Raw genomic sequence first — 24,329 nt, forward strand, 5'->3', positions numbered from 1 at the left:
GGCCTACTCCTATTTCTTATGTTCTTATGTTCTTAAATATCTATCCAAAAATAATTCCCAAACATCATCTGACCTTTTTGCCATTTTCTCTCTGGATAAAATTCTCACTGCAGTACAGTGTACAATCACGTGAGGCAAAAATAAACAGGTCAGCATGCCCTGCACTTACACTTGGCACCAAGCATCCTGTACATACATGCACTTACACACCAATTTTCTTTCCCTTTCTAGCAAACCGGTTGTAGACATGGATTGTTTTGTTACATGAACAAGAAAGCTACAGGCAGATAGTAAATGAACATGGGCATGGGTCGTGAGGGACAACCATTTGGTAAAAGTGGGCCACCGGAAAAATGTTTCAAAAACACTCACAGCAAGTTCAGTTCACATAATTATCTTCATGCATGCTGACTTATTTGGGTTCCTTTCTAGCAACAATTAAAACGTTCATCCTTATATTCAAATCTCTCCAGAGATTCACAAAATGTTATGAGCCAAGTTTATTCCGCTCAAGGACAGATTTTGTATAATAGTCATCATCTGATTATGGCTAAATGCAAGTAGAATATTTGCCATTTTGTTACAAATGGGAGAAAAATTTTCATGTAATCAATCTAATTTTCACTACTTGATAGATTTCATGAATACATTTAAAATAAGACCATGGAAAGACCTGAGCAGAATAATCCTTTAAACTACTGCTACAGATCAGTATTGCAGTCCTTGCAAAATTAGGATGCAAGCACTACAGTAAGCAAAAAGATAAAAAGGGGTTAATATACACAAAAAACCCAGCAAAACAGGCAAATTTCTTGACAACATTGCTTAATTGGAAGCCTCTACTAATATTAGCATTGAGCTTGCTCTGCAACAGTCGACACTGATTGCATTAGTAGCTAACTAGCTTCCAGTATTTGCATACAATAGCATCAATTCATTTATTATATTAACATTAGCATACCGTTTAACTAGTTGTTTAGCCCCTGATGGATCCTGCTTCCAGTTAAAACACAAGCTCTCCGAACATCAGAAGCACACAGAGTGCATTGGTCTGATAGCACTTCACCAGCTTTAATTAAGATTCAGTCACTCACGTGGACACACAGCTAAATCTTCCAGCACGGCAAACAGCTAATCTGCAGCTAGCAGAAGGTTAACTCCCTTTAAAAAGGAGGGCAAACTATATTCGGCATCCTTAAAACTATTTTCTGCACCCTATCCTTTCCTTCTCCCCATGTACTTTACAAATAGTATGTTTTGTCTATATATCTTGCAAGAAACAATATTTTTCACTGTATCCCAATACGTGTGACAGTAATAAATTAATTTTATCTATTCCATATTTGCTTATTTTAAAATTAGTGTACTCACAGAAAACTTGTATTAAATGTTAAGTTTCATATTTGTGGCTCCTTTTCCCCCCCAAAATTAAGTAACATTGGATTATATGAAAGAACACACACTTTAAACTCTCCTATTCTTACTCCTTTCTCTCTAAGTATGCAATCCAGCACTGAATTTATACTTGGCAGTTTGGATATTTGAAAAATATCAGCAATAGATTCAATAATTTCAACATCCTTGCAAATAAATCTTGTTCTCAAAAAACTCAAATCTCTGGTTCCCATTAAGAGTTCTCTTTTGATGTTCACTCCACATGAGACTGCTCAATGAATGACTAGCCCATAACTGTTTAGAATTAGAAAGCAGTCATTTCTCCACTTTAAGATCAAACACATCTGTATTTAAGACCCAAAAAGAACAGGGATACATGAACACAGGCAGACATAATAGTGGCAGCATCGCTCAAAATAAAAGCCAGATTAACAGAATACATGGGGCCAAATTATGACAGGTCATCAATGCATGCAATTAGTAAAGTACAAAATTAGCCAGCAAGTTTAGGCAATGAAGAAGCACTTCACACAATAAAGAAGCTCTGCACGTAAACTGTTTGATATGGTCACATTTTTAATGTGCATCTTGCTTTTCCTTTATCTGTTTTCCCTCTCAGTCCAATCTTTCTTTCAAACCCAATTTGATTTTACTTTTTCTTTCTATCTTAATCCATAAATCCCAGTGGTTGGGGAGATTTGGGGGGGGATTATATTGTTAGCTCTGTCATTTAAGGTCCCAGATGTGCCATATTGCCTTCCCTGTGCCCCAGCTCTCAAAACTGAAGGCAAATCCTATCAGGTGCGGGGAGATGGCTCCCTCCAGCAAAATATGTTCCAAAGTTAACGTTTGATCCAGGGTTAAATGTTTGAGGACAATATCTATTCTTCCACGTTTAACCATGCATGATTCCAGATTAATTTTATAATTGGTTCCTTCCAGAGAAAAGTATAACTTCAGAAATAATCACTTTTAATCTCAGGTTTTTCAAAACCTTTATGGGGAGGCAATGCCCCAGTGGTATTATCGCGAGATTATTAATCCAGAAACTCAGCTAATGTTCTGGGGTCTCAGGTTCAAATGCCACCAAGCCAAAAAGTATCTGGAATTAAGAATCTATTGATGACCATGAAACTGTTGTCAATTGACAGAAAAACCCATCTGGTTCACTAATGTCCTTTAGGGAAGGAAATCTGTTGTCCTCACCTGGTCTGACCTACACATGACTCCAGGGTCACAGCAATGTGGTTGACTCTCAACTGCCCTTGGGCAACTAGGGATGGCAATAAATGCTGGCCAGCTAGCAATGCCTATGTCCCACGAATGAATAAAACAAATGCTGAAACAAGATTGACTGCATTCCTTCAATAGTAAAAAAGTATATCTATAAGGCAACAGGCATATCAAAACTTCCATGTCTGCTGAAAGATGCCACCACACAATGGATAGTTACTAATTAAAGCTTATTGCTTGTGTTTCAACCATACCTACAGGCATCTGTCTATAAAAAGGTGGTGCATCAAAAGGCTTTGAAGTAAATAATGGTTTCCATTTATAGAAATAAAAGGTGCCACAATAGAAACTTCAGCTCAGACAGAATCAGGGCCAAATTTCACAGGCTTAAGTTATATGAGTTTTTCAAAATCCCATTTAAATACTTCCTGGCTTCGTTCATTTAGTAGCAGGTTAATGACTATTTATTTGCAATATCCCTGCTAAAACCTCACATGACTCTGCTTTTTTAAGCTTAAAGTCTGTTGCAACTGGAGGATTACTTGAAACTCAATTCTCAAGTCAAGTCAAGCTAAGAATGTACACTGATAATTAATCCTAAACCCAAAGAGAAGGGTTGGGTTGCCAAGTGACACAATAGAATAGTTAAATAGAAGATCTCAACCAACAGGAAAAGCCAGATAGATAAGCTGAGATTCCTGATGTAGAGTTATCAGGCTAGAGGGGCTTACAGAGATACACTGCTAGCTGGAAATCATGTAGGACAGCTCGGGACGTTAGCAGACTTGATGAAAGTCAGGATATAGATAGGCTTTTCTTTCTCTGCTCCTAATCATTTCCTTTAATACAAGGAGGGAAAAAAACACACTGCACAATATCTAAATTGATTTACTTTGGCTGCTGAGGTTTATCCTCCTATTGCAGGTATATCATGGAAGATTTTTAAACATGGCCTCATTTAGCGATTAATTTGGGTGTCCCATGATGTTATTCATCAGCTTTAAATCCAATATTCAAGAAATTCTCGTCAAGTCCCAAGAAATTTGAGTTTTCGTAATACTGCTGTACATTGTAAAAATTTAACAAATCAGAAACATTTCTAGCCGCCACCGATTTGCTGGTTACTCTAGAAATAATAAATAAGGAGCAATTTACTTACAAAGACTAGGCAGCTGCACGTGACAAGGCGGTCTTCTGAACACCTGACTTGCAATAGAAACATCTATTTAAAGCAACATTCTGTCAAAATCAGATTGCTGACATTGAGATTATTGTAGAATAACAGGGCCACAAGAGCACACACTTACGATTCAAATACAAATGCAGTATTTTCCAATGAGCTACAATGACTTGCAAACTAGTTAAATTTAACAGGTGCTATCACAGTACTCATACTGATTAAAGTAAAACAGATAGGATTTTCCATGATACACCAAGCAATTCATCAGGGTCATTTAGAGGTACATGAGGCAACGGAGAGATTTGAAAACAGGGATTTTTTTTTTTTTAAATTGAGGCTGTGCCAAATTGACGAAGGTCAGTGAATGTGGTTAGAATTCTTGCACTCGCTGCTATGAAATACAACAAATTGGTCCTATTGTATTTTATTTATTGGTTATCCTTAGTCACCCTGAAGGCATTAAGAATCACATGCGGTCCAGGCAAGTGAACCAGTTGAGATTTTAAAATAATCTATAATACTCAGTTTTTGCCTGTCTGGACTACTTTGATTTTCATTCTTACTTTCAAATCCCTCCCTGGCCTTGCCCCTTCCTAACTCTAATCGCCTCCAGCCCAAAACCTTCCAAGATATCTCCACTCATCTGATTTTGGCCTCTTTAAACTGCCCGATTTTAATTTCTACGACATTGCCCTCAGGAAACAAATCCCACGGGACTATTTTGAAGAGAAGCAGGGGTGTTATCTCCAGTATCCCGATCAATATATGTTAGGGTGAACAGATTTTTGGAAAGTTAAAAGCAGAACATATTCAGAAGCACAGAATGATTACAGCACAAAAGGCAGCCATTTGGCCCAGCACATCTGTGCCATCTCTTTGCAAATTCACCTATTGCTATTCTCCACCTTTTCCCCAGAGCCCTGAAACTTTTTGCTCTACAGGTAATGAGCCAATTTTCCTTTGTAAATCTTGATTGAATTGGATTTCAACTTATTCAGGCAGCACATTCCAGATCCTAAAGACTTTCCTCATGTCACCACTGCTTCTTTTGCCACCAACTCCAGTCCCTGGTATCACAACCACTCCACCAATGCATTTGTTTTGCCTGCAGCCAGCCAATCCAGACTACTACTGCCCATATTAAGTGTTACAGTCTGAAGTCAGATCCCTCAGTCTCCCTCACCAAGAGTCAACCATGCTGCTGCCACTAGGTCAGTATTGTATGGGAACATTCGGGCAGGAAAAGCCATTGGTAGATAAGTACAAAGGAACTGCACAACAGGGATGGTTGACTATTGCATGCAATAGTTTATCTGGACAACATTGGTCTGGAATGACTGATCTAGTTGGGGTGTGTGTGCGTGCGTGCACGCACGGTTTGGGGGGGGGGGGGCGGGGGGGGGGGGGGTGCTGGTGCCATAATGATCAGATTATGGAAGATACAGCACAACACCACGAAGTGGGACATTTGCATTTGATTTGCTGATGTCAGAGTCAAAAGGAGGGAAATTGGTGAGAGTGGAAATTCTCAGTGTTGGTGAGTATTTCTCAAACTGACATTTAGTTTAACATTTGAAATCCAATTAGAATTTAAAAACTGTTAAAGAAACTGCAAGCTAGTTAACAGAAACTATCAGTGGTAATTAAATGTCAATTTACTGTAAAGTATTTCCTGAATAAATGAGAGTGTAACTTGGGTGTAGTTTGAAAAGGTGCATACACAGTATCAGCTGGTCCAGAGTGGCATAATAGTACTGCATCATGAGTAGAGACCAAAATTGGGAATTTGGTGATATTGTGTGCAGGAGGGGAAGGACTTGCTGTTTTTTGCCCCAACTACTTGTCGTGGTTCAAGTAAGCTTGAGTCAAGAAGTATTTATGAACATATAAACGTATGAATTAGGAAGCAGAGCACATTCTGCTCCTTCACTTTACCACCAAACAAGATCATGGCTGATCTGACTGTGGCCTCAACTTTACTTTCCTGTTTCCCTCCCATGACTTATGACTCCCTAACTCAGCCTTTTAAAATACTGAATGGCCCAGCATTCACAGCTCTCAGGGTAAGAGAGGTGCTGGCCGTTCGATGGCTGGGATCTGGGGGAGGACAATTGGAGAGAGGGTCACATGACAACATCTCCTAGAATATGGCCAGCCAGAGATGACAACCCTATTATTGCAGACAGTTACAGACCACAGATGTTTGCTTCAATTAATTTCTGCCTCGTTTTCACAAGATTTCAGGATTCTTTACTCCTCTAACTTTATTGCACAATGCACAAGGGTTCTAAGAGGAGATGTTTTCAGCCAGAAACTGAAGATTAAACTACCAATTGGACCTCAAGTGTGGGAGATTTTCTTGCCCCCAGAACCACAAGCTTGTGGTTTACCAATGGGTGCTCTGCTGCCATCTGGCTACACACAAGGGTATTTATTACAGCATCAGATTCACCCCTCCTCCCTTTTTCCCCCCACCTCAGTTCCCATCACACAGCCAAATAATGTCAACACCCACCATATGTTCATGTGTACCATGCAGGGGAAACGAGGAACAGGCTGCACCAGCCAGTATGCACCCACGGGATCATGTCAGAATGGCACAGTCAGCAGAAAATTGGAAGTGGAGGGGCAATTACTATAAACAGTTAGGGAATTCCTATTCTAGGAAGGAGCTGGATGTGACATGGAATGTTCCACATGGAAGGTAACATCCCCACTACTGAGGAGTAATTTATATTGAAACTGAACAGTACAGCCAGTTAGATGTGCGCATGCTTGGGGTTTTTTTTCCCCTAATCCAGCTGTGACATGTAAACTGACACCAAACTAAAAGCAAAGTTGCTGAATTCCCTGTATAAAACCCAACTCCTTTTCACTGAGTGCTTTAACCCATTGTGCCAAAGAAATAATAATCAGTGATCCAACAAGAACTGTCATTGAGACTTGCTGATAGTGTGAATAGGACTTGCACCCATTCTTTAAATTCTCCCTAAACTATTCCAGCTAGTCTGTTTTGATTCAGTAAATCAATTCTGGTACCATTTCTTGGTTGCAATTACTTAGAACGCTCAGGAATTATTTTGAGATGCCCAGTGGTTGTGACAAGCACTGTATAAACACAAGTTTATTTTTCCCCAATCTGCACTTCTAAGGAATTGGGAATGCAACAGAAGTGAGAAATTATAAAGCAGAAGCAAATTAGGAAGAGAGAAATGTTTATTGAAAGTACTCAGCTTCTGAAGAAAACAAATCATTTATTTGACCAAAAGAAACTTACCCTCAGTATTAGGCTGTTCTAGTGACATCAACCACATTTGCTACGGCAACTTCACTGTAAATAGTGCAACATTTCAGCATCCATTAAACTGCTTCAGTGGTTCCCAAACTGTTACATAAATGTTGTATTCCTGTCTTGTAGCAGATTTTCAGTGCTAAAGAAAATGCCAAAGCTACTTTCCCACCGCCTGTGTGCCTTGGCTGCTCCTCTGCCTCAAGGAGATTGAGAACAAGTGGAGTGGGGAGGGCAGAGTCACCTTCCAACCAATATTCAATACTTCCTCGTGTGGCACAGGAGGTGTTTTGGTGATTGGCTGTGTCAGAGCTGTTCACTCAATTCAGCATCTTTTCATTGGGTGTGGTGGTCGCTGGCTGGATAGCATTTATTGCTCAAAGTAGTTCTTTATTCAAGAGTAGTAAGGATGTGGAATGCCCTGCCTGCAAACAGTAGTGGACTCACCAACATTAAGGGCATTTAAATGGTCATTGGATAAACATATGAATGATATTGGAACAGTGTAGGTTAGATGGGCTTTAGATTGATTTCACAGGTCGGTGCAACATCAAGGGCTGAAGGGACTGTATTGCACTGTAATGTTCTATCCCAGTTGCCCTTGAATTGCGTGGTTTGCCCATCCTTCATTGTCCTTCAGAAGGTGATGGAGAGCTGCCATCTTGATCCACTGCAATTCCAAAGGTGTAGGTACACCCATACTGATGTTAGGGAGGGAGTTCCAGGATTTTGACCCAACAACAGTGAAAGAATGGCAATATATTGCCAAAGTCAGAACAGTGAATGGGTTGGAGGGAAACCTTCAGGTGGTGGTGATCTTAGGTACCTGTTGCTCTCATCCTTCTAGATGGTAGTGGTCGTGGATTTGGAAGGTGCTGCCGAAGGAACCTTGGTGAGCTCCTACAGTGCACCTTGTACATGGGATGTGCTGCTGCCACTGTGCATCAGTAGTGGTGGGATTGAATGTTTGTAGAAGGAATAGCAATCAAGCAGGCTGCTGTGTCCTGGATGGCGTTGAGCTTCTCAAGTCCACAACATTCCTTGTAGATGGTGAAAAGGTTTTGAGGGATTAAGTGACAAGTTACTTGCCACAGGATTCCTAACCTTTAACCTGCTCTGGTAGCCACAGTATTTATATGGCTAGTCCAGTTCAGTTTCTGATCAATTAGGGGCAGCAGTGGCACAGTGGTTAGCACCGCTGCTTCACAGCTCCAGGGACCTTGGTTCAATTCCCAGCTTGAGTCACCGTCTGTGTGGAGTTTGCACAGTCTCCTCGTGTCTGCATGGGTTTCCTCCAGGTGCTCCGGTTTCCTCCCACAGTCCAAAGATGTGTGAGTTAGGTTGATTCGCCATGTTAAAATTGCCCCTTAGTGTCCTGAGGTGTAGGTTAGAGGGATTAGTGAGTAAATATGTAGGGATGGGGGGGTAGGGCCCGGGTGGGAATGTGGTCAGTGCAGACTCAGTGGGCCAAATGGCCTCTTTTTGCATTGTAGGGTTTCTTTCTTTTCTAAGTGGGTTGTCCTGCATATGATGGATTGTATGTAGTCTTTTCCATGAACACAACGAGCAGTTATACTAAGACAAGGGCTGATTTTCATTGTTTAATGAAGCTCTACTTTTCTCAAAATTATTCAAGAACAGATTTTGTCGAGAGGTTTGCTCATCAAATATCTGTCCTGCCGGGTTCAATAATCTCTTGTACCCTTAAAGACTCTGCTTTCCTCAGACAACAGTACCAAGCAAGACATTCAAAAAACGTGAGCACTGTCAACTGTAGAATCTGTATAAAAGGATATTAATTTTGACAAAGAATAATCATGCATGTCCATCAGCCACCACATTCATAACTGTTCCTTCCAATTCAACTAATCAGCTGCTTTGAGACCTCAATACTTGCATTAATTAACTATTTCGATGTCCACATCATGAATGTTCACAGAACAATATTAATTTTTCCCCCCCCAAAATCTCTGACTAGTTCTTTCATCTGGTTTAGGAAAATTGTTATCACATCATTTTAGGAACTTCATCACATTCTCATTAGTTTAATCTATCATACCTTATGTGACCCACATATCACACCATCATCGTTATATTGTCATACTCGGAATTCCATCAGGTTAAGGATCGGCAAATAAATTAGCCTGGTTGACACGAGTTATTCAGCATTCTACAATTAAGTGACAACTGTCACTTAAAGTTCATCAAAAACAAACTTGTGACAAAGTCTGTGATTAAAGAATTCCAGTTTCATCACATGCAATTTCCACAACTTGTCCTAAATTAAACTTACACATTTACTAGTAATCCAACGGCATTGTCTCTCCATTTCATCAAGCATTAGAACATGAAGGACACTTACTCCTGCTCTGGGTTATTCCAAACGACTTTCTCTTCAAAATACACCCTGCTCCAGTTAGCAGTTTCGTAACACGGTTGAAATACATGGAGTTGAAGGGAAAGGAGTATAACAAAACACTCGTACAGTTCTGCTGGAATAGCAGGTTCAGAGTGGGTGTGAATCTCTAAAGCAGTTGCTTCCTGGTATCTATCCTGATACTGATAACGTGTTAATTATTAAACATCCCACGCAATCACTATGCTCCCTTCAGCTGGAAGTACTCTTCTCAATAAACATATTCCAATACAAGTAAATTTAATTTACATCTGTAATGCAATTAATCTATAGCACAAATTGTTAGCCATGTGCTCCTGGCAAAATCTAAAACTCGTGTATCCCAAAATAGATCTGGCTTAAAATATTTTTTGATGTTTATTCACAAACTAAACCCTCTGTCAAACATTCCTAAGCACACACCAACACACTATTTTACCATGTGGAAATGCCATTGTTTTCCCTTCCTGTCATGTACAAATTGCACTGCAGATACTGTTGTTCGTCCATTGTCATCGATGAAGTCCTCGACACTATTAGTCATTTTGAGGCTGGTTGCGGCGTGTCCGAAGATGACTGATCAGGCCAATTCGGGCACGGAATGTCCTGGCACATATTGGACAGACTTGTGTAGACACTGTAGTTGTTGTGCTAGTGGCTCCGGACTTGCGCAGCTCGCACTTAAGTTGTGCCTCAGCAATACACCTTGCTTCATGAGCTTGATAGCCCTTGTGGATGAGGCAGCGCCAGGTAGGGCAGTTTTGTGCCAATGTTTCCCAGGTGATCGTGTCAATGTCAAGCGACTTCAGGGAGGCTTTGAGTGTGTCTTTTGCCCTCCATGCAAGCGTTTTCCAGCAGAGAGTTCCCCAAAAAGGAGCTGCTTGGGTATGCGCTCATCTGACATACAGATGACATGTCCACCGGGTCTGCGCTCTCATCAGCAGTGTGTGGACTGATGGTAGACTTGCTCTGGAGAGAACTTCAGTGTCTGGTACTTTGTCTTGCTATCAGTTGCGTAATATTCTGCGAAGACCAGTCACGTGGAAATGATTGAGCTGTCTTGCATGCCTTCGATACACAGTCCACATTTCACAGGCATACAGGAGGGTAGTGAGTACCACAGCGCTGTAGACCTTCAGTTTTGTTGCTGGGCTGATTCCTCGACGTTCCCATACAGTGGAGTACAGTCTACCAAAACCAGAACTTGTCTTTGCTATTCTGCAGTTAACTTCTGCTTCAATAGTGACTGCCTGGCACGCAGCAAAAATCATGTCAGTAGTCCCACGGCCTTTGCAGAAGCCACAGTGTGACTCTGGAAGCAGGTCCAGCTCCAGACGAGTGACCAGACGATTTAGCAGGACTCTTGCAAGGGCTTTTCCTGTGATGGAGAGCAGGAAGATTCCTCAGTGGTTGTCGTATACTTGCCAATTGCCCTTCCTCTTAAAGATGCATCCATTGTACACCTCTACAAGTTCCTGAGGAATGGATCCTTGCTTCCAAAAGGACTGGAACAACTTGGTGAGCTTCTCGATAAGTGTAGGACCAGCAGCTTTATAGATCTCTGTGGATATGGCATCTGCCCCTGGGGCTTTGCCACTGGATAGCTGGCTGACAGCTTTCATGACTTCAGCTACTACTGGTGGGTCATCCATGGCGCTGTTGATATCAACCTGGGGAATCCTTTGGACAGATCACAGGCTCATTGTCTCCAAAATGAGGCTCCGCATCAGACCCAAGAGGCGACCACAAGGAAGCAAGGTTATGAAAAGAATCAGATACTAAATTAACAGTGAAACAAGGAATCTACTGATTTTCACCCACAAGGCAAGGATGATGTACACAGTTATGCAGCTGTGACCACATCTTTAAAATTCAGGCCCTGGGCTTTGGAACCAGTTTTAAAATAGCCGACCAAAGACTGAAGAAATCTGACTTGGCACCAGCTGTGACCCAGTGGCTAGCATCCTCCACCTTGGATCAGAAGGCCATGGCATTTAATTCAAGCTCCAGGTACCTGTGCAAAAATTCAGGCTGACAGTCCCAGTGAAATACTGGGGTAGTGTCATGTTGTCAGAAGTACTATGGGACATGAACATTGCTAGCAAAGCAGCATTTGATGCCCATCTATAATTTCCTCTGAGGAGCTTGTGGTGGGCCACCTTCTTGAACTGCTGCAGTCCCCGTGGTGTAGGTACACCATAGTACATGGTGGACTGGATGTGGCTTTGGATAGGTTGTGCCTAGGCTAATATCGGTTTGTTCTACCAGTTTTCTAACTTTTCTACAGTGATCTGATACAAATCGAGTCGCTTATTAGACCATTTCAAGGGGGAAATAGAAATCAACCACATTGCTGTGGTTGCAGTGTCACATGTTGGACAAACCAAATAGAACAAATTTTCTTCCCTGCAAGAACTAATGAGCCAGATGGGTTTTGATAACAATCTGTAGTTGTGCGGTTATCATGACTGATACTAACACTTTAGTACTGATTTATTAATTAGTTGATTTTAAATTCCACCACGTGTTAGGATTTGAATGTAGGTCCACACAGCATTAGTCTATGCCTCTGAATTACTTGTCCAGTAACACTACCACATGCCACTGTAAAAGTTAGAGAATCATCTCGTGAGACACAACAAATCTAGGTCTCGCTGCCCTTTCGGGTGGATAGAAAAAACAAACACAATTCACTATTGTCAGCCCAATATTCATCCCACAGTTGATAGCACTAAAATTATCAGGTCATTTAGGGAGACAGTGACGTAGCTGTAATGTTACTGGACTGGTAATCCAAAGGCTCAGTCTAATGTTCTGGAAACATAACAAAGAACAAAAAAGTACAGCACCGGAACAGGCCCTTCGGCCCTCCAAGTCTGTGCCAATCATGATGCCCTAACTAAAAAAAAAACCTTCTGTCCTTACTTGGTCAGTATCCCTCTATTTCCCTCCTACTGAAGTACCCGTCCAGATGCCTCTTAACATAGGGTCAAATCCTACCATGGTAGGTAGTAGAATTTAAAATCTGGAATTGGAAGTTAGTCTCAGTACCAGTGACCATGATAACTATTATCAATTGCTGTAACAACACATCTCATTTACTAAAATCCTTTAGGAAAGGAAAAATACCATCTTTAGCTGCATGTGACTCCAGACCCACAGTGAGTCGTAACTGCCTTCTGAAATGACCCAGCAAACCACTCAGTTCAAGGGCATGATGTGCAAGTGCCAGCGTTGGACAGGGATAAGCACAGTAAGAAGTCTTAAAACACCAGGCTAAAGTCCAACAGGTTTATTTGGTAGGAAACGCCACTAGCTTTCAGATGCTGCACCTTCATCAGGTGAGTAGGAACTCTCTACAGTGACCACGATACAACAGAACCCTGCCACAGCAATCTCTGCAAGGCATGCCGGATCATCGACATGGATGCCATCATCTCACGTGAGAACTCCATCCGTCAGGTACACAGTACATACTCTTGCAACTCGGCCAACGTTGTCTACCTGATACGCTGCAGAAAAGGGTTCCCCGAGGATGGTACATTGGCGAAACCATGCAGACACTAGGACAATGGATGAATGGACACCACTCAACAATCACCAGGCAGGAGTGTTCTCTTCCTGTTGGGGAAGACTTCAGCAGTCAGCTTCTGATCTTTGGGTAAGCATTCTCCAAGGCGGCCTTCACAACACACGACAACGTAAAAATCGCTGAGCAGAAACTGATAGCCAAGTTCTGCACACAAGGACAGCCTCAACCAGGATCTTGGGTTCGTGTCACACTATCTGTAACCCCCACAACTTGCCTGGGCTTGCAAAATCTCTAACTGTCCTGACTGGAGACAATACACATCTTTAACTTGTGCTTGACCCTCTCTCCACTCACTGTCTGCACCTTTAAGGCTTGATTACCTGTAAAGACTCGCATTCCAACTATTATTTTGTAAATTGAGTTTGTATCTTTAGATGTCCTGTTTGTGAACAGAACTCCCACTCACCTGATAAAGGCATTAGGGTCAGGGGTTAGGGTTAGGCTTGTGTCTTGTGCTACCAAATAAACCTGTTGGACTTTAACCTGGTGTAGTGACAGTTCAAGGCAGTTAAGGATGGGCAATAAATGCCTGCCTTGGCAGTGACAGTGACATCCCATGAAAGAAGAAAGTTGAATTAATTGCCGAATGTGGGTCATTACTGAATGATTGGCAAGCTCACCTGAATTACAAGTGTGAACAACATAAAAATTGCCATAGTCCCAGATGACCATAGGCCTCAAAGGGGATAGCTGGTGGTGATTTAAACTGAGGATCACCACACCTCAGGTGAGGGGCAAGGTTGAGAAGGCAGGCATTCATGAATAACCACCTGGTACAGAAAATGAATCCAGCTGTCGGCATTGCTTTACACCACTAACCAGCTGTCCAGTCAACTGAGCTAAACTGTAGGCAAGTGTGAGTATACTTCAAAAGTTGACAATGAAAGATTTCTGAACTGTCCTAAGACCATGAAAAGCACAATATGAATGCAAGTTCTTTTAGAAGTCATTTGACTAGTTCCTATTTTCAAATTACTCCGTCATTGGCAATTCTCTCCACCTCAATTCCTTTGAAATGTCTTAAGACTTGTCTATGAACAAGCTTTTTTTTTAAAAACATTCCACCTTTGAAGTTACAAAGCCGATGCTCAGAGTGGGCCAGGCAGACCCAAATCCATTCCTTGCTTACTCCAAAAACCAAATTCAAAATCTAATTGAATTCAATTCACAATCCCCATAAGAGAGACCATCAAGATCCAAGTTGACGAGATAAGGCATTGCACCCCATCTTGTTCTTGATCCAACTTTTGTTTAGCTACCTTAATCTCTCCCTATGCACATTAGTGTCCTATTAATGTGCTTCAGGGTATTTTACATTGATAACAATGTTGTCTAAATGCAAATTATTGTTGTGAGTCAACATTAGCCAGTTACTTAAGGATAACCCTTCATAACCATGAAGCACATCAGGAGAGAAATGAGCCAGGGATTAAGTACTTTCAGAAAGTCATGGTATATTGCTACATGCAGATTACCACCAGCCACCAATTAAGTTTTAGTCCAGAAAGAATAACAAATTTATAAGTTTAATAATTTGTTTAATGCACTTGAATCAATCTACTTGAAACTCCAATGTTCTCCCAATTACAAATAGCAGTCTAATGATCTTAAGGTTCAGTTCTCTCTTCAGTCAAGACAAATGATATGCATTTAGACATGACAAAGAAACTAAATATGCAAATCACATGCAACATCATGGCTCCAATACAGGAATAAGAAAGTTGCCTGACTGAGTTAGTACACTTGATAACTTACTTGATCTTCAATATAATAGTGTTGATGTAGAATCCGGTCTGTCACAGGTAAACTAAACCTACATTAAAATCACAGAAATTGTTGAAAACTTGTGTGAGGTAATATGAAAGGTCTTCCCTATTTTGGGCACATTAGTGCAAGGTATGCTAAAGTTATAACCACAAACAGCATGGTGGAGTTTCTGGTGCAGATGGAGGAGGAGAAAGTGGGTTCCCAGACGCGCGTCCTTTGTTTGAACAGGGGGGAGTACGGTAGGATGAGAGAAGAATTGGCGAATGTGGACTGGGGGAGCGCACTGGAAGGTAGGTCTGCTGAGGAACAGTGGAGGATGTTTAAGGAGATCTTTCTTGGTGCTCAGCAGAAATTTATTCCGATGGTCAAAAAGGACAGTAGGAGGAGAGGTAATAAGCCGTGGATAACGAAGGAGGTGAAGGAAACTGTTAAATTAAAAGCGGAGGCGTTTAGAGTAGCTAAGAGTAGTGGGCGAGAAGAGGATTGGGAGAGGTTTAAATGTCAACAAAGATTGACAAAGAAGTTGATAAAGAAGGGTAGGAGAAACTATGAAGCTGGGCTAGCGCTTAATATAAAAAAAGGATAGCAAGAGTTTTTATAAATATATAAAAAAGGAAGAGGCTGGCTAGGGTGAACGTTGGTCCCTCAGAGGATGAGAAGGGGGACTTAGTGGTAGGGGATGGAGAAATGGCTGAGGTCTTGAATAACTTTTTTGTTTCTGTCTTCACGGAGGAGGACGTGAATAATTTGCCGGGTGTTAGAGATGGAAAGGTGGTAGGACTGGAGGGTCTTAATGACATTACTGTTACTAGAGAGGCAGTGCTCGACAGACTGGAGGGGCTGACTGTGGACAAGTCGCCAGGACCGGATGGAATGCATCCAAGGGTTCTGAAAGAAATGGAGGAGGTGATAGTGGATGCCTTGGTGGTTATTTTCCAGACGTAGCTGGATTCCGGGGAAGTGCCGGAAGATTGGAAAACGGCTAATGTTACGCCGTTGTTTAAGAAGGGTACCAGGCAAAAGGCAGGGAATTATAGGCCGGTTAGTTTAACGTCTGTTGTGGATGAACAGAGGGATCTAGGTGTATGTGTACATAGATCCCTGAAAGTTGGGAATCAAGTAGATAGGGCTGTTAGGAAGGCATACGGTGTCTTGGCGTTTATTGGTAGGGGGATTGAATTTAGGAGCCGCAGCGTCATGTTGCAACTGTACAAAACTCTGGTGCGGCCGCACTTGGAGTATTGTGTGCAGTTCTGGTCCCCACATTATAGGAAGGATGTGGAGGCTTTGGAGAGGGTGCAGAGGAGGTTTACCAGGATGTTGCCTGGTATGGAGGGGAGGTCCTATGAGGAGAGGCTGAGGGATTTGAGGTTGTTTTCGTTAGAAAGGCGGCCGCTAAGAGGGGACCTTATTGAAACATATAAGATGATTAGAGGTTTAGATAGGGTGGACAGTGATAACCTTTTTCCTCGGATGGAGAAAGCTAGCACGAGGGGGCATAGCTTTAAATTAAGGGGTGGCAGTTATAGGACGGATGTCAGGGGCAGGTTCTTTACCCAGAGGGTGGTGAGGGACTGGAATGCCCTGCCTGCTGCAGTTGTAAATGCGCCTAGTTTGGGGGCGTTTAAGAGATCCGTGGATAGGTTTATGGATGGAAAGGGTTTGGTTTAGGTTAGAGGGTCATTGCTTTTTAACTGGTCGGCGCAACATCGTGGGCCGAAGGGCCTGTTCTGCGGTGTTATGTTCTATGTTGTAGGTAAAATGTTAGAATCCGTCATCAAGGAGGAAATAGCGAGGCATCTTGAGAGGAATTGCTTGATAGAGCAGACGCAGCACAGTTTCGTTAAAGGGAAGTCGTGTCTGACAAATTTACTGGAGTTCTATGAGGATGTGTCTAGGGCGGTGGATAGAGGAGAGCCAGTGGATGTGGTCTTTCTTGATTTTCAGAAGGCGTTTGACAAGGTACCTCACAAGAGGTTATTGCAGAAGGTCAGGGGACATGGAGTTGGGGGTAGGGTGTTAGCGTGGATAGAGGATTGGTTGTCAAATAGGAGGCAGAGAGTGGGGGTCAATGGGTGCTATTCGGATTGGCGGATGGTGACTAGTGGAGTGCCCCAGGGATCGGTGCTGGGGCCTCAGCTATTTACCATTTATATAGATGATCTGGAGGAGGGAACCGAGTGTAGGGTGTCGAAATTTGCTGATGACACCAAGATTGGTGGAACGGCAAATTGTGCGGAGGGTGTGGAGAGTCTACAGAAGGATCTAGATAGGCTGGGCGAATGGGCCAGGAAATGGCAAATGGAATTTAATGTTGGCAAGTGCGAAGTGGTCCACTTTGGTAGGAATAATGGTAGGAAGGATTATTACTTACGTGGCGAAAAACTGCAGCAGGCGACGGTGCAGAGGGACCTCGGGGTCCTTGTGCATGAGTCGCAAAAACCCAGCCTGCAGGTGCAGCAGGTGGTCAGGAAGGCTAATGGGATGCTGGCCTTCATAGCGAGGGGGATTGAATTAAAAGTAGGGAGGTCTTGCTGCGGCTGTATAGGGCATTGGTGAGGCCGCAGCTGGAGTACTGTGTGCAGTTTTGGGCACCGTATTTACGCAAGGATATTTTGGCCTTGGAGGGAGTGCACAGGAGGTTTACTAGGCTGATGCCGGAGTTGAGGGGGTTGAGCGAGCTATGAGGAGAGGCTGAATAAATTAGGCTTGTACTCGTTAGAGTTTAGAAGAATGAGGGGAGATCTCATTGAGACATATAAGATGATGAATGGGATGGACAGGATAGAGGTGGAGAGACTCTTCCCGCTCAGAAAGGATAGTAGGACTAGGGGGCACAGCCTCAAGATAAAGGGGGGGCGGTTTAGAACGGAGTTGAGGAGGAACTTCTTCACTCGAAGGGTGGTGAATCTCTGGAATTCTCTGCCCGTTGAAGTGGTGGAGGCTACCTTGTTAAATATTTTTAAGACGCGGATTGATGGTTTTTGATAAGAGAGGGGATTAAGGGTGATGGGGAGAGGGCGGGAATGTGGAACTGAGCCACGACAGATCAGCCATGATCTTACTGAATGGCGGGGCAGGCTCGAAGGACTAGATGGCCTACTCCTGCTCCTATTTCTTATGTTCTTATAAGCTATGCCTTCAGCTGGGTGAATCTCTGCACATCCTGCAAAAGTGCAAGACATGACTAAGGAGCTGCAAAGACACAGACAGATGCAATAGACAGATTCTTTCACTGGTGCATCATTTTAAAAGTCCTGAAAAATACAAAAGTTCATATGACCTTAAACAAATTGGGCCAAAATTTATAAATAAGGACATATGAAGTCAGTTTATAATGTCAATTTAAAAACCCAGTTTTCAATTTTTAGCATAAAAAAAAGAGTGGAACCAGAGCCCAAAAAAACCTTGGGAAAATTCTACACAAGGCATTAGTTTTACTCTGTACATCCACAAAACTGTAAAAAAAAAAGCAATAGATTATATGTCATAAAATGCTGGCTGCCTACATCACAGCAGTAACTGACTTGAACATTCAATCTAACATTAAAATATTAGCAATTTACTCCACAGGGTCTGTAAAATTCAAACTTGCAACGAGCCCATTATCTAAATATAGCTAGAACATCCAATGCTAACATTTAGAGTGTACTGAACAAGGCCATTCAGCTGAACCAATCTACGCTGCACATCAGTTCCTCCCACCACTCTAGCAGTCTGATTTATTTAACTGTACTGTCCCTTAAACATACCTGTGTTATTTTTCTCAGTTGACCACCACAAAGACCTTGCCCGATTACTCCTTACATTAGGGAATTGTACACTGTCTAGGTGAAGATGTTTCTCCTGAATCATCAGTGACTATCATATTTATATCCCCTCACTGCACCCAAACCTCCTACTGAAATCTCACAAAAATTTCGAACATCAGCTTTGACAAAGGATCTTTTACAGCAACCATAAATCAGCAGAGTTGATTGAACTTCTCAAAAATAGTACTTCTGACCATACAGCCCCCTCATAACTGGTCAACAAATTATGTGAATGCCCCAGACTAGGGCTTTGATAGGTAGCTCGAGTTGCTCATTAGACAATTAGCAGACACTGGCTTGGGCTTCTGTGGTCTGTCACTGAACTGGTAAACTACAAACCTAGAGCAATGCTTTGGGGTTCCATGCTTGAATCCCACCAGGGTAGATGGTAAAAATCATCCTCAAGCTACTAACAGCTGGTATCAGAAACTCAATGTTACATTTTATGGTGATCTGTGCTACTTCTTGTGAATGCGCCACAAACATCCTTCTGGATCAATGAGACACAGCTTCAACAGCAACCATCTCCTACAACTCACTCAAATCAAGAAAGATATCAAACCATCTTTGTTCACATATTTGACTGCTAGAAAATGTCATCCTGAGTCTCCCCACACCTTATCCAACTTCTGACACAGGCATTTCCCTTCAGTATGATGGAACATGTTACGTGGGTCCTCTCAAATCAAAGACCACACTTTAGGTGCATTCCTCACGCAAGAACTTGGCACAGATTCAATCAGCTGGCTTCACTCCAAAGTACTCCATAAGTCAGTACAAGTCAGAATCCTTCCTATATCCCAGCAATTTCTCTTCCCCCCCCTCTCAAATTCATCACCCAGCACAGTCCTAGGTCTTGAACTTGGCATGACTTCAAATAATGCTAGGAAAGTCAAAACCAAAGACAGCTTCTTGAGTTGCATATCTTATTCAGTAATTCACAAGCTTAATCTGCATTTTTGTACTTCAACAGCACAAGAACTGGTAAGGTCACACCTGGAGTAGCACACTAGCAGTAGTGTACAGTTCTGGTCTCACTACGTAAAGAGGACATAGGTGCATTGGAGGTTGCCAAAGAAGGTTCCCTGGAGAGATTCCTGAGTGGACCGGGTTAGCTTAGGAGGTCGAAACATTTGGGCTTGTACTCATTCGAAGTTAGAAAAGTGAGAGGCGATTTTACTGAAACTTAGAAGATTCTGAGAGGGCTTAGCATGGTAGATGCCAAATGGATGCTTTTTCAATTTGAAAATCAGCAAGAACAAAAGGTATCAGGTCTTTTCGTTATAAAAGACTGGCTTTTGGGATAACATTTGCATCAGTCTCATTCCAAAAACTGATGGATCAGGTTTTAAGTGGTCTCTTTGTTGTACAATGTTACCTGGATGATATTCTAATTACAAGATCCAGTAAACACGTGCATTTGAAATAATTTAGAAGCAACATTAGAATGTCTTCAAGCATATGGTCTGCACTTTTTCTTACATAAAGCACCTAAAAGATGGGCACTATTTTAGAAGTACCATGCCCAATGAATGTGATGCAATGAAGGGCCTTTCCAGGATTAGCAGAAGTCTGAAGTATTGGTTCATTTTAAGCCAAAGCTCCCATTACTGCTTGTTTGCTACACTTAGCTTATGGAGTAGGGGCAGTAGTTCCACATCGTATGCCATCAGGAGATGAAAAACCAATAGCTTTTCACACAAACATACAAAGAATCATCATACAAAACCTATAGTGCAGAAAGAGGCCATTTGGCCCATCGAGTCTGCACCGACCACAATCCCATCCAGGCCCTACCCTATATGCCTACGTACTTACCTGCGAATCCCTCTAACCTAGACATCTCAGGACATTAAGGGGCAATTTTTGGCATGTCCGATGGACCTAACCCGCACATCTTTGGACTGTGGGAGGAAATCAGAGCACCTGGAGAAAACCCACAAAGACATGAGGAGAATGTGCAAATTCCACACAGATGGTGACCCAAGCCAGGAATCCAACCCAGGTCCCTGGAGCTGTGAAGTAGCAGTGCTAACCACTGTGCTACCATGCCACCCAACAATGGGAAGTTATCCATTTTGGCAAGGAAAGCAGAAATGCAAGGCCTTTTTTTGTTCATGAGCTACCGAAAGCTAGCATGCAGGTGAAGCAAGCAATTAAGTAGACAAATAGTAAAATTGGCCTTTATTGCAAGAGGATAAGTACAGGAATAAAGGAGTCATGCAGTAATTGTATAGAGTCTTGGTGAGACTATACATCGAGTTTCCTGTACAGTTTTGGTTTCTTTATCTAAGGAAAACTCATATTTGAATAGATGGAGTAAGTGAAGGCTCATAAGAACATACGAAATAGGAGCAGGAGTAGGCCATCTAGCCCTTTGAGCCTGCCCCGCCATTCAATAAGATCATGGCTGATCTGAAGTGGATCAGTTCCACTTTCCCGCTTTCTCCCCATAACCCTTAATTTCCCTGTCTATCAAAAACCTATCTACCCACGACTTAAATATATTTAGCGACGTAGCCTCCACCACTTCAACAGGCAGAGAATTCCAGAGATTCACCCCCCTTTGAGTGAAGAAGTTCCTCCTCAACTCCGATCTAAACTGTCCCCCCCTTATCTTGAGGCTGTGCCCTCTAGTCCTGCTATCCTTTCTAAGCGGGAAGAATCTCTCTACCTCTACCCTATCCATCACTTTCATTATCTTATACATCTCTGTAAGATCCCCCCTCATCCTTCTAAACTCCAACGAGTACAGGCCCAGTCTATTCAGTCTCTCTTCATAGTCCAACCCCCTCATCTCCGGTATCAGACTAGTGAACCTCCTCTGCACTCCCTCCAAGGCCAAAATATCCTTACGCAAGTGCGGCGACCAAAACTGCATACAGTACTCCAGCTGTGGCCTCACCAGTACTAGATTACCCTATGAATGGACTGAGCCTATACTCTCTTTGGTCCACTTTGGTAGGAAGAATGGTAGGAATGACTATTACTTACGTGGCGAAAAACTGCAGCAGGCGACGGTGCAGAGGGACCTCGGGGTCCTTGTGCATGAGTCGCAAAAACCCAGCTTGCAGGTGCAGCAGGTGGTCAGGAAGGCAAATGGGATGCTGGCCTTCATAGCGAGGGGGATTGAATATAAAAGTAGGGAGGTCTTGCTGCAGCTGTATAGGGCATTGGTGAGGCCGCAGCTGGAGTACTGTGTGCAGTTTTGGGCGCCGCACCTGCGCAAGGATATTTTGGCCCTGGAGGGAGTGCAGAGGAGGTTTACTAGGCTGATACCAGAGTTAAGGGGATTGAGCTATGAGGAGAGGCTGAATAAACTAGGCTTGTACTCGTTAGAGTTTAGAAGAATGAGGGGAGATCTCATTGAGACGTATAAGATGATGAATGGGATGGATAGGATAGAGGTGGAGAGACTCTTCCCGCTCAAAAAAGACAGTAGGACTAGGGGGCACAGCCTCAAGATAAAGGGGAGGCGGTTTAGAACAGAGTTGAGGAGGAACTTCTTCACTCAAAGGGTGGTGAATCTCTGGAATTCTCTGCCCGTTGAAGTGGTGAAGGCTGCCTCGCTAAATATTTTTAAGAAGCGGGTTGATGGGTTCTTGATAAGAGAGGGGATTAAGGGTTATGGGGAGAGGGCGGGAAAGTGGAACTGAGCCACGACAGATCAGCCATGATCTTATTGAATGGCGGGGCAGGCTCGAAGGGCTAGATGGCCTACTCCTGCTCCTATTTTCTTATGTTCTTATGTTTTCTTTTCTCTAGTTTAAAGAGAGGGGCAATCTCGTTAAAACTACAAAAAAAAACTTTACAGGGCTAGAACAATGGTGCACAGTCTCAAGACAAGGGATACAACATTTAGGATTAAGGGGAAGAAGAATTTCTTTACTGTGCAGGTGATAAATCTTTGGAGGTGAAGTCACTATGTTCAACACAGAGCGATCAACCGGCACAAGAATGACTTCTTCCTGCTGTCATCTTTTTATTAATTTTAATCTTTCTCTACACCCTAACTATGAATATAACACTATACACTGCACCCTCCCCTTTCCTTCTCTCCAATACACTCCACAAACAGTATGCTTTGTCTGCATTGCACAAGAAACAATACTTTTCACTGTATACCAATACACATGGCAATAATAAATCACATGAAATATCAGGTTTGTAAAGACCTATGGGATTTGGAGATAGCATAGCAAAATGATGTTGAGGTAGAAGATCAGACATGATTGAATTGAATGACAGAGCAAGCTCAAGGGGCCAAATGACATACTCCTACTGTTATGTGCCACTCACAAAGGAATTCAGACAAGGGGGTGGGTCCTCATTTCAGGTTGCCATCCACAACAGGAATGTGAATGATCAGAGACCGAATGCCTGTGACTGCTGAAGTGTTCGCCGTAAAAAGACTGACAACACCAGGTTTTAGTCCAACCGATTTATTTGATAATAAATCGGTTGGACTAAAACCTGGTGTTGTCAGACTTTTTACTGTGTTTACGCCAGTCCAACGCCGGCATACCCACATCATGAAGTGTTCACCAACAGGAAGGGAACAGTCTTGCCTGGTCACGGACATTCAGTCTCTGATCTTCGAGTAAGCGTTTTCCAAGGCAGCCTTCACGACACACAACAGCGCAGTCGCTGAGCAGAGACCGATAGCCAAGTTCCGTACACGTGAGGACGGCCTCAACCGGGATCACATCACACTATCTGTAACCCCCATGACTTGCTTGGGCTTGTAAAATCTCACTTACTGTCTTGTCTGGAGACAATACACATCCCTTTAACCTATGCTAATGCTATCACCACTCACATTGTCTGCATCTTTAAGACAGGTTAACTGTAAAGAATTGCATTCTAATCAGTATTCTGTAAAGTCTGTGTGACTTTATATGCCTTTCTCTGACCAGAAGTTCCACACACCTGATGAAGGAACACCATTTCCGAAAGCTTGTGGGACTACTAGCAAATAAACTGTTTGGACTTTAACCTGGTGTTGTAAGACTTCTTTCTGTGTTTACCCCACTCCAACACCAGCATCTCTACACCGTGTGGAATTTGCACATTCTCCTCCTGAGGTTCCTCCTACAGTCCAAAGGTGTGCAGGTTAGGTTGATTGGCAACGCTAAAATTGCCCCTTACTGTCCCGAGATGCAGAGGTTAGCGGGATTAGTGGATAAATATGTAGGGATATGGGATTGCGGCAGATGCATAATCGATGGGCCGAACGGCCTCTTTCTGCACACTAGGGTTTCCGAGATCGCCATCCACATCATTGTTACAACACGCCCGCCCCGACAGCTGGACGATTGACAGCTGAACGAACCAACAGGAAGCGTCAGAGACCCTGAAGGCACCGCCCAGTCCGGCTCGCCCGAGGGGAGGGGGCGGGAGCTCCACGCCGTCAGTCACCGCTCCGGCTCCGCACGGGGTGCTTCATCCCCTTCTTCCACCCACCCCGCGCCGCGCCCCGGGCAGTTAAAAAACCGTATCCTTTCCCCTTCATCGCCGGAATACGGGCACAATATCCCAAGGAACCCGCCCACTTCACCTAGTCGCTGGATGAGCTTTGGGACGTTCCGTACCAACATGAGACGATGCAACCACTCATCGCGCTCCGCGGCGCCGCTGCCGTTTAACGGTTCCGGCTCGCGCTGCAG

General features: G+C 43.1%; 1 protein-coding gene across 7 annotated transcripts in view; it reads right to left on the reverse strand.

The window, feature by feature from the left end:
- LOC145358865 (guanylate kinase-like) overlaps window positions 1–24,329 on the reverse strand; it is a 44,965-nt gene extending 20,636 nt beyond the window's left edge. The window contains exons 1-3 of one of the 7 annotated variants that reach the window (XM_080213261.1): window positions 24,221–24,287; window positions 14,840–14,897; window positions 3,788–3,834 (exon numbers count right to left, since the gene is read on the reverse strand). Coding sequence is in view for 2 of the 7 variants with exons in the window: in XM_080213226.1 (XP_080069352.1) it covers window positions 9,460–9,544 (85 nt within the window). In the remaining 5 variants the exon portion in view is untranslated. Of the gene's footprint in view, window positions 1–961; window positions 1,091–3,787; window positions 3,837–9,459; window positions 9,586–14,839; window positions 14,898–24,220 lie in introns of those variants that run through there. The other 6 variants (XM_080213275.1, XM_080213268.1, XM_080213234.1 and 3 more) reach the window with 6 other exon arrangements.

Source organism: Carcharhinus amblyrhynchos, chromosome 2 (assembly GCF_965287045.1).
Source record: "Carcharhinus amblyrhynchos chromosome 2, sCarAmb.v2.hapA, whole genome shotgun sequence".
NCBI classification, from domain to species: domain Eukaryota; kingdom Metazoa; phylum Chordata; class Chondrichthyes; order Carcharhiniformes; family Carcharhinidae; genus Carcharhinus; species Carcharhinus amblyrhynchos.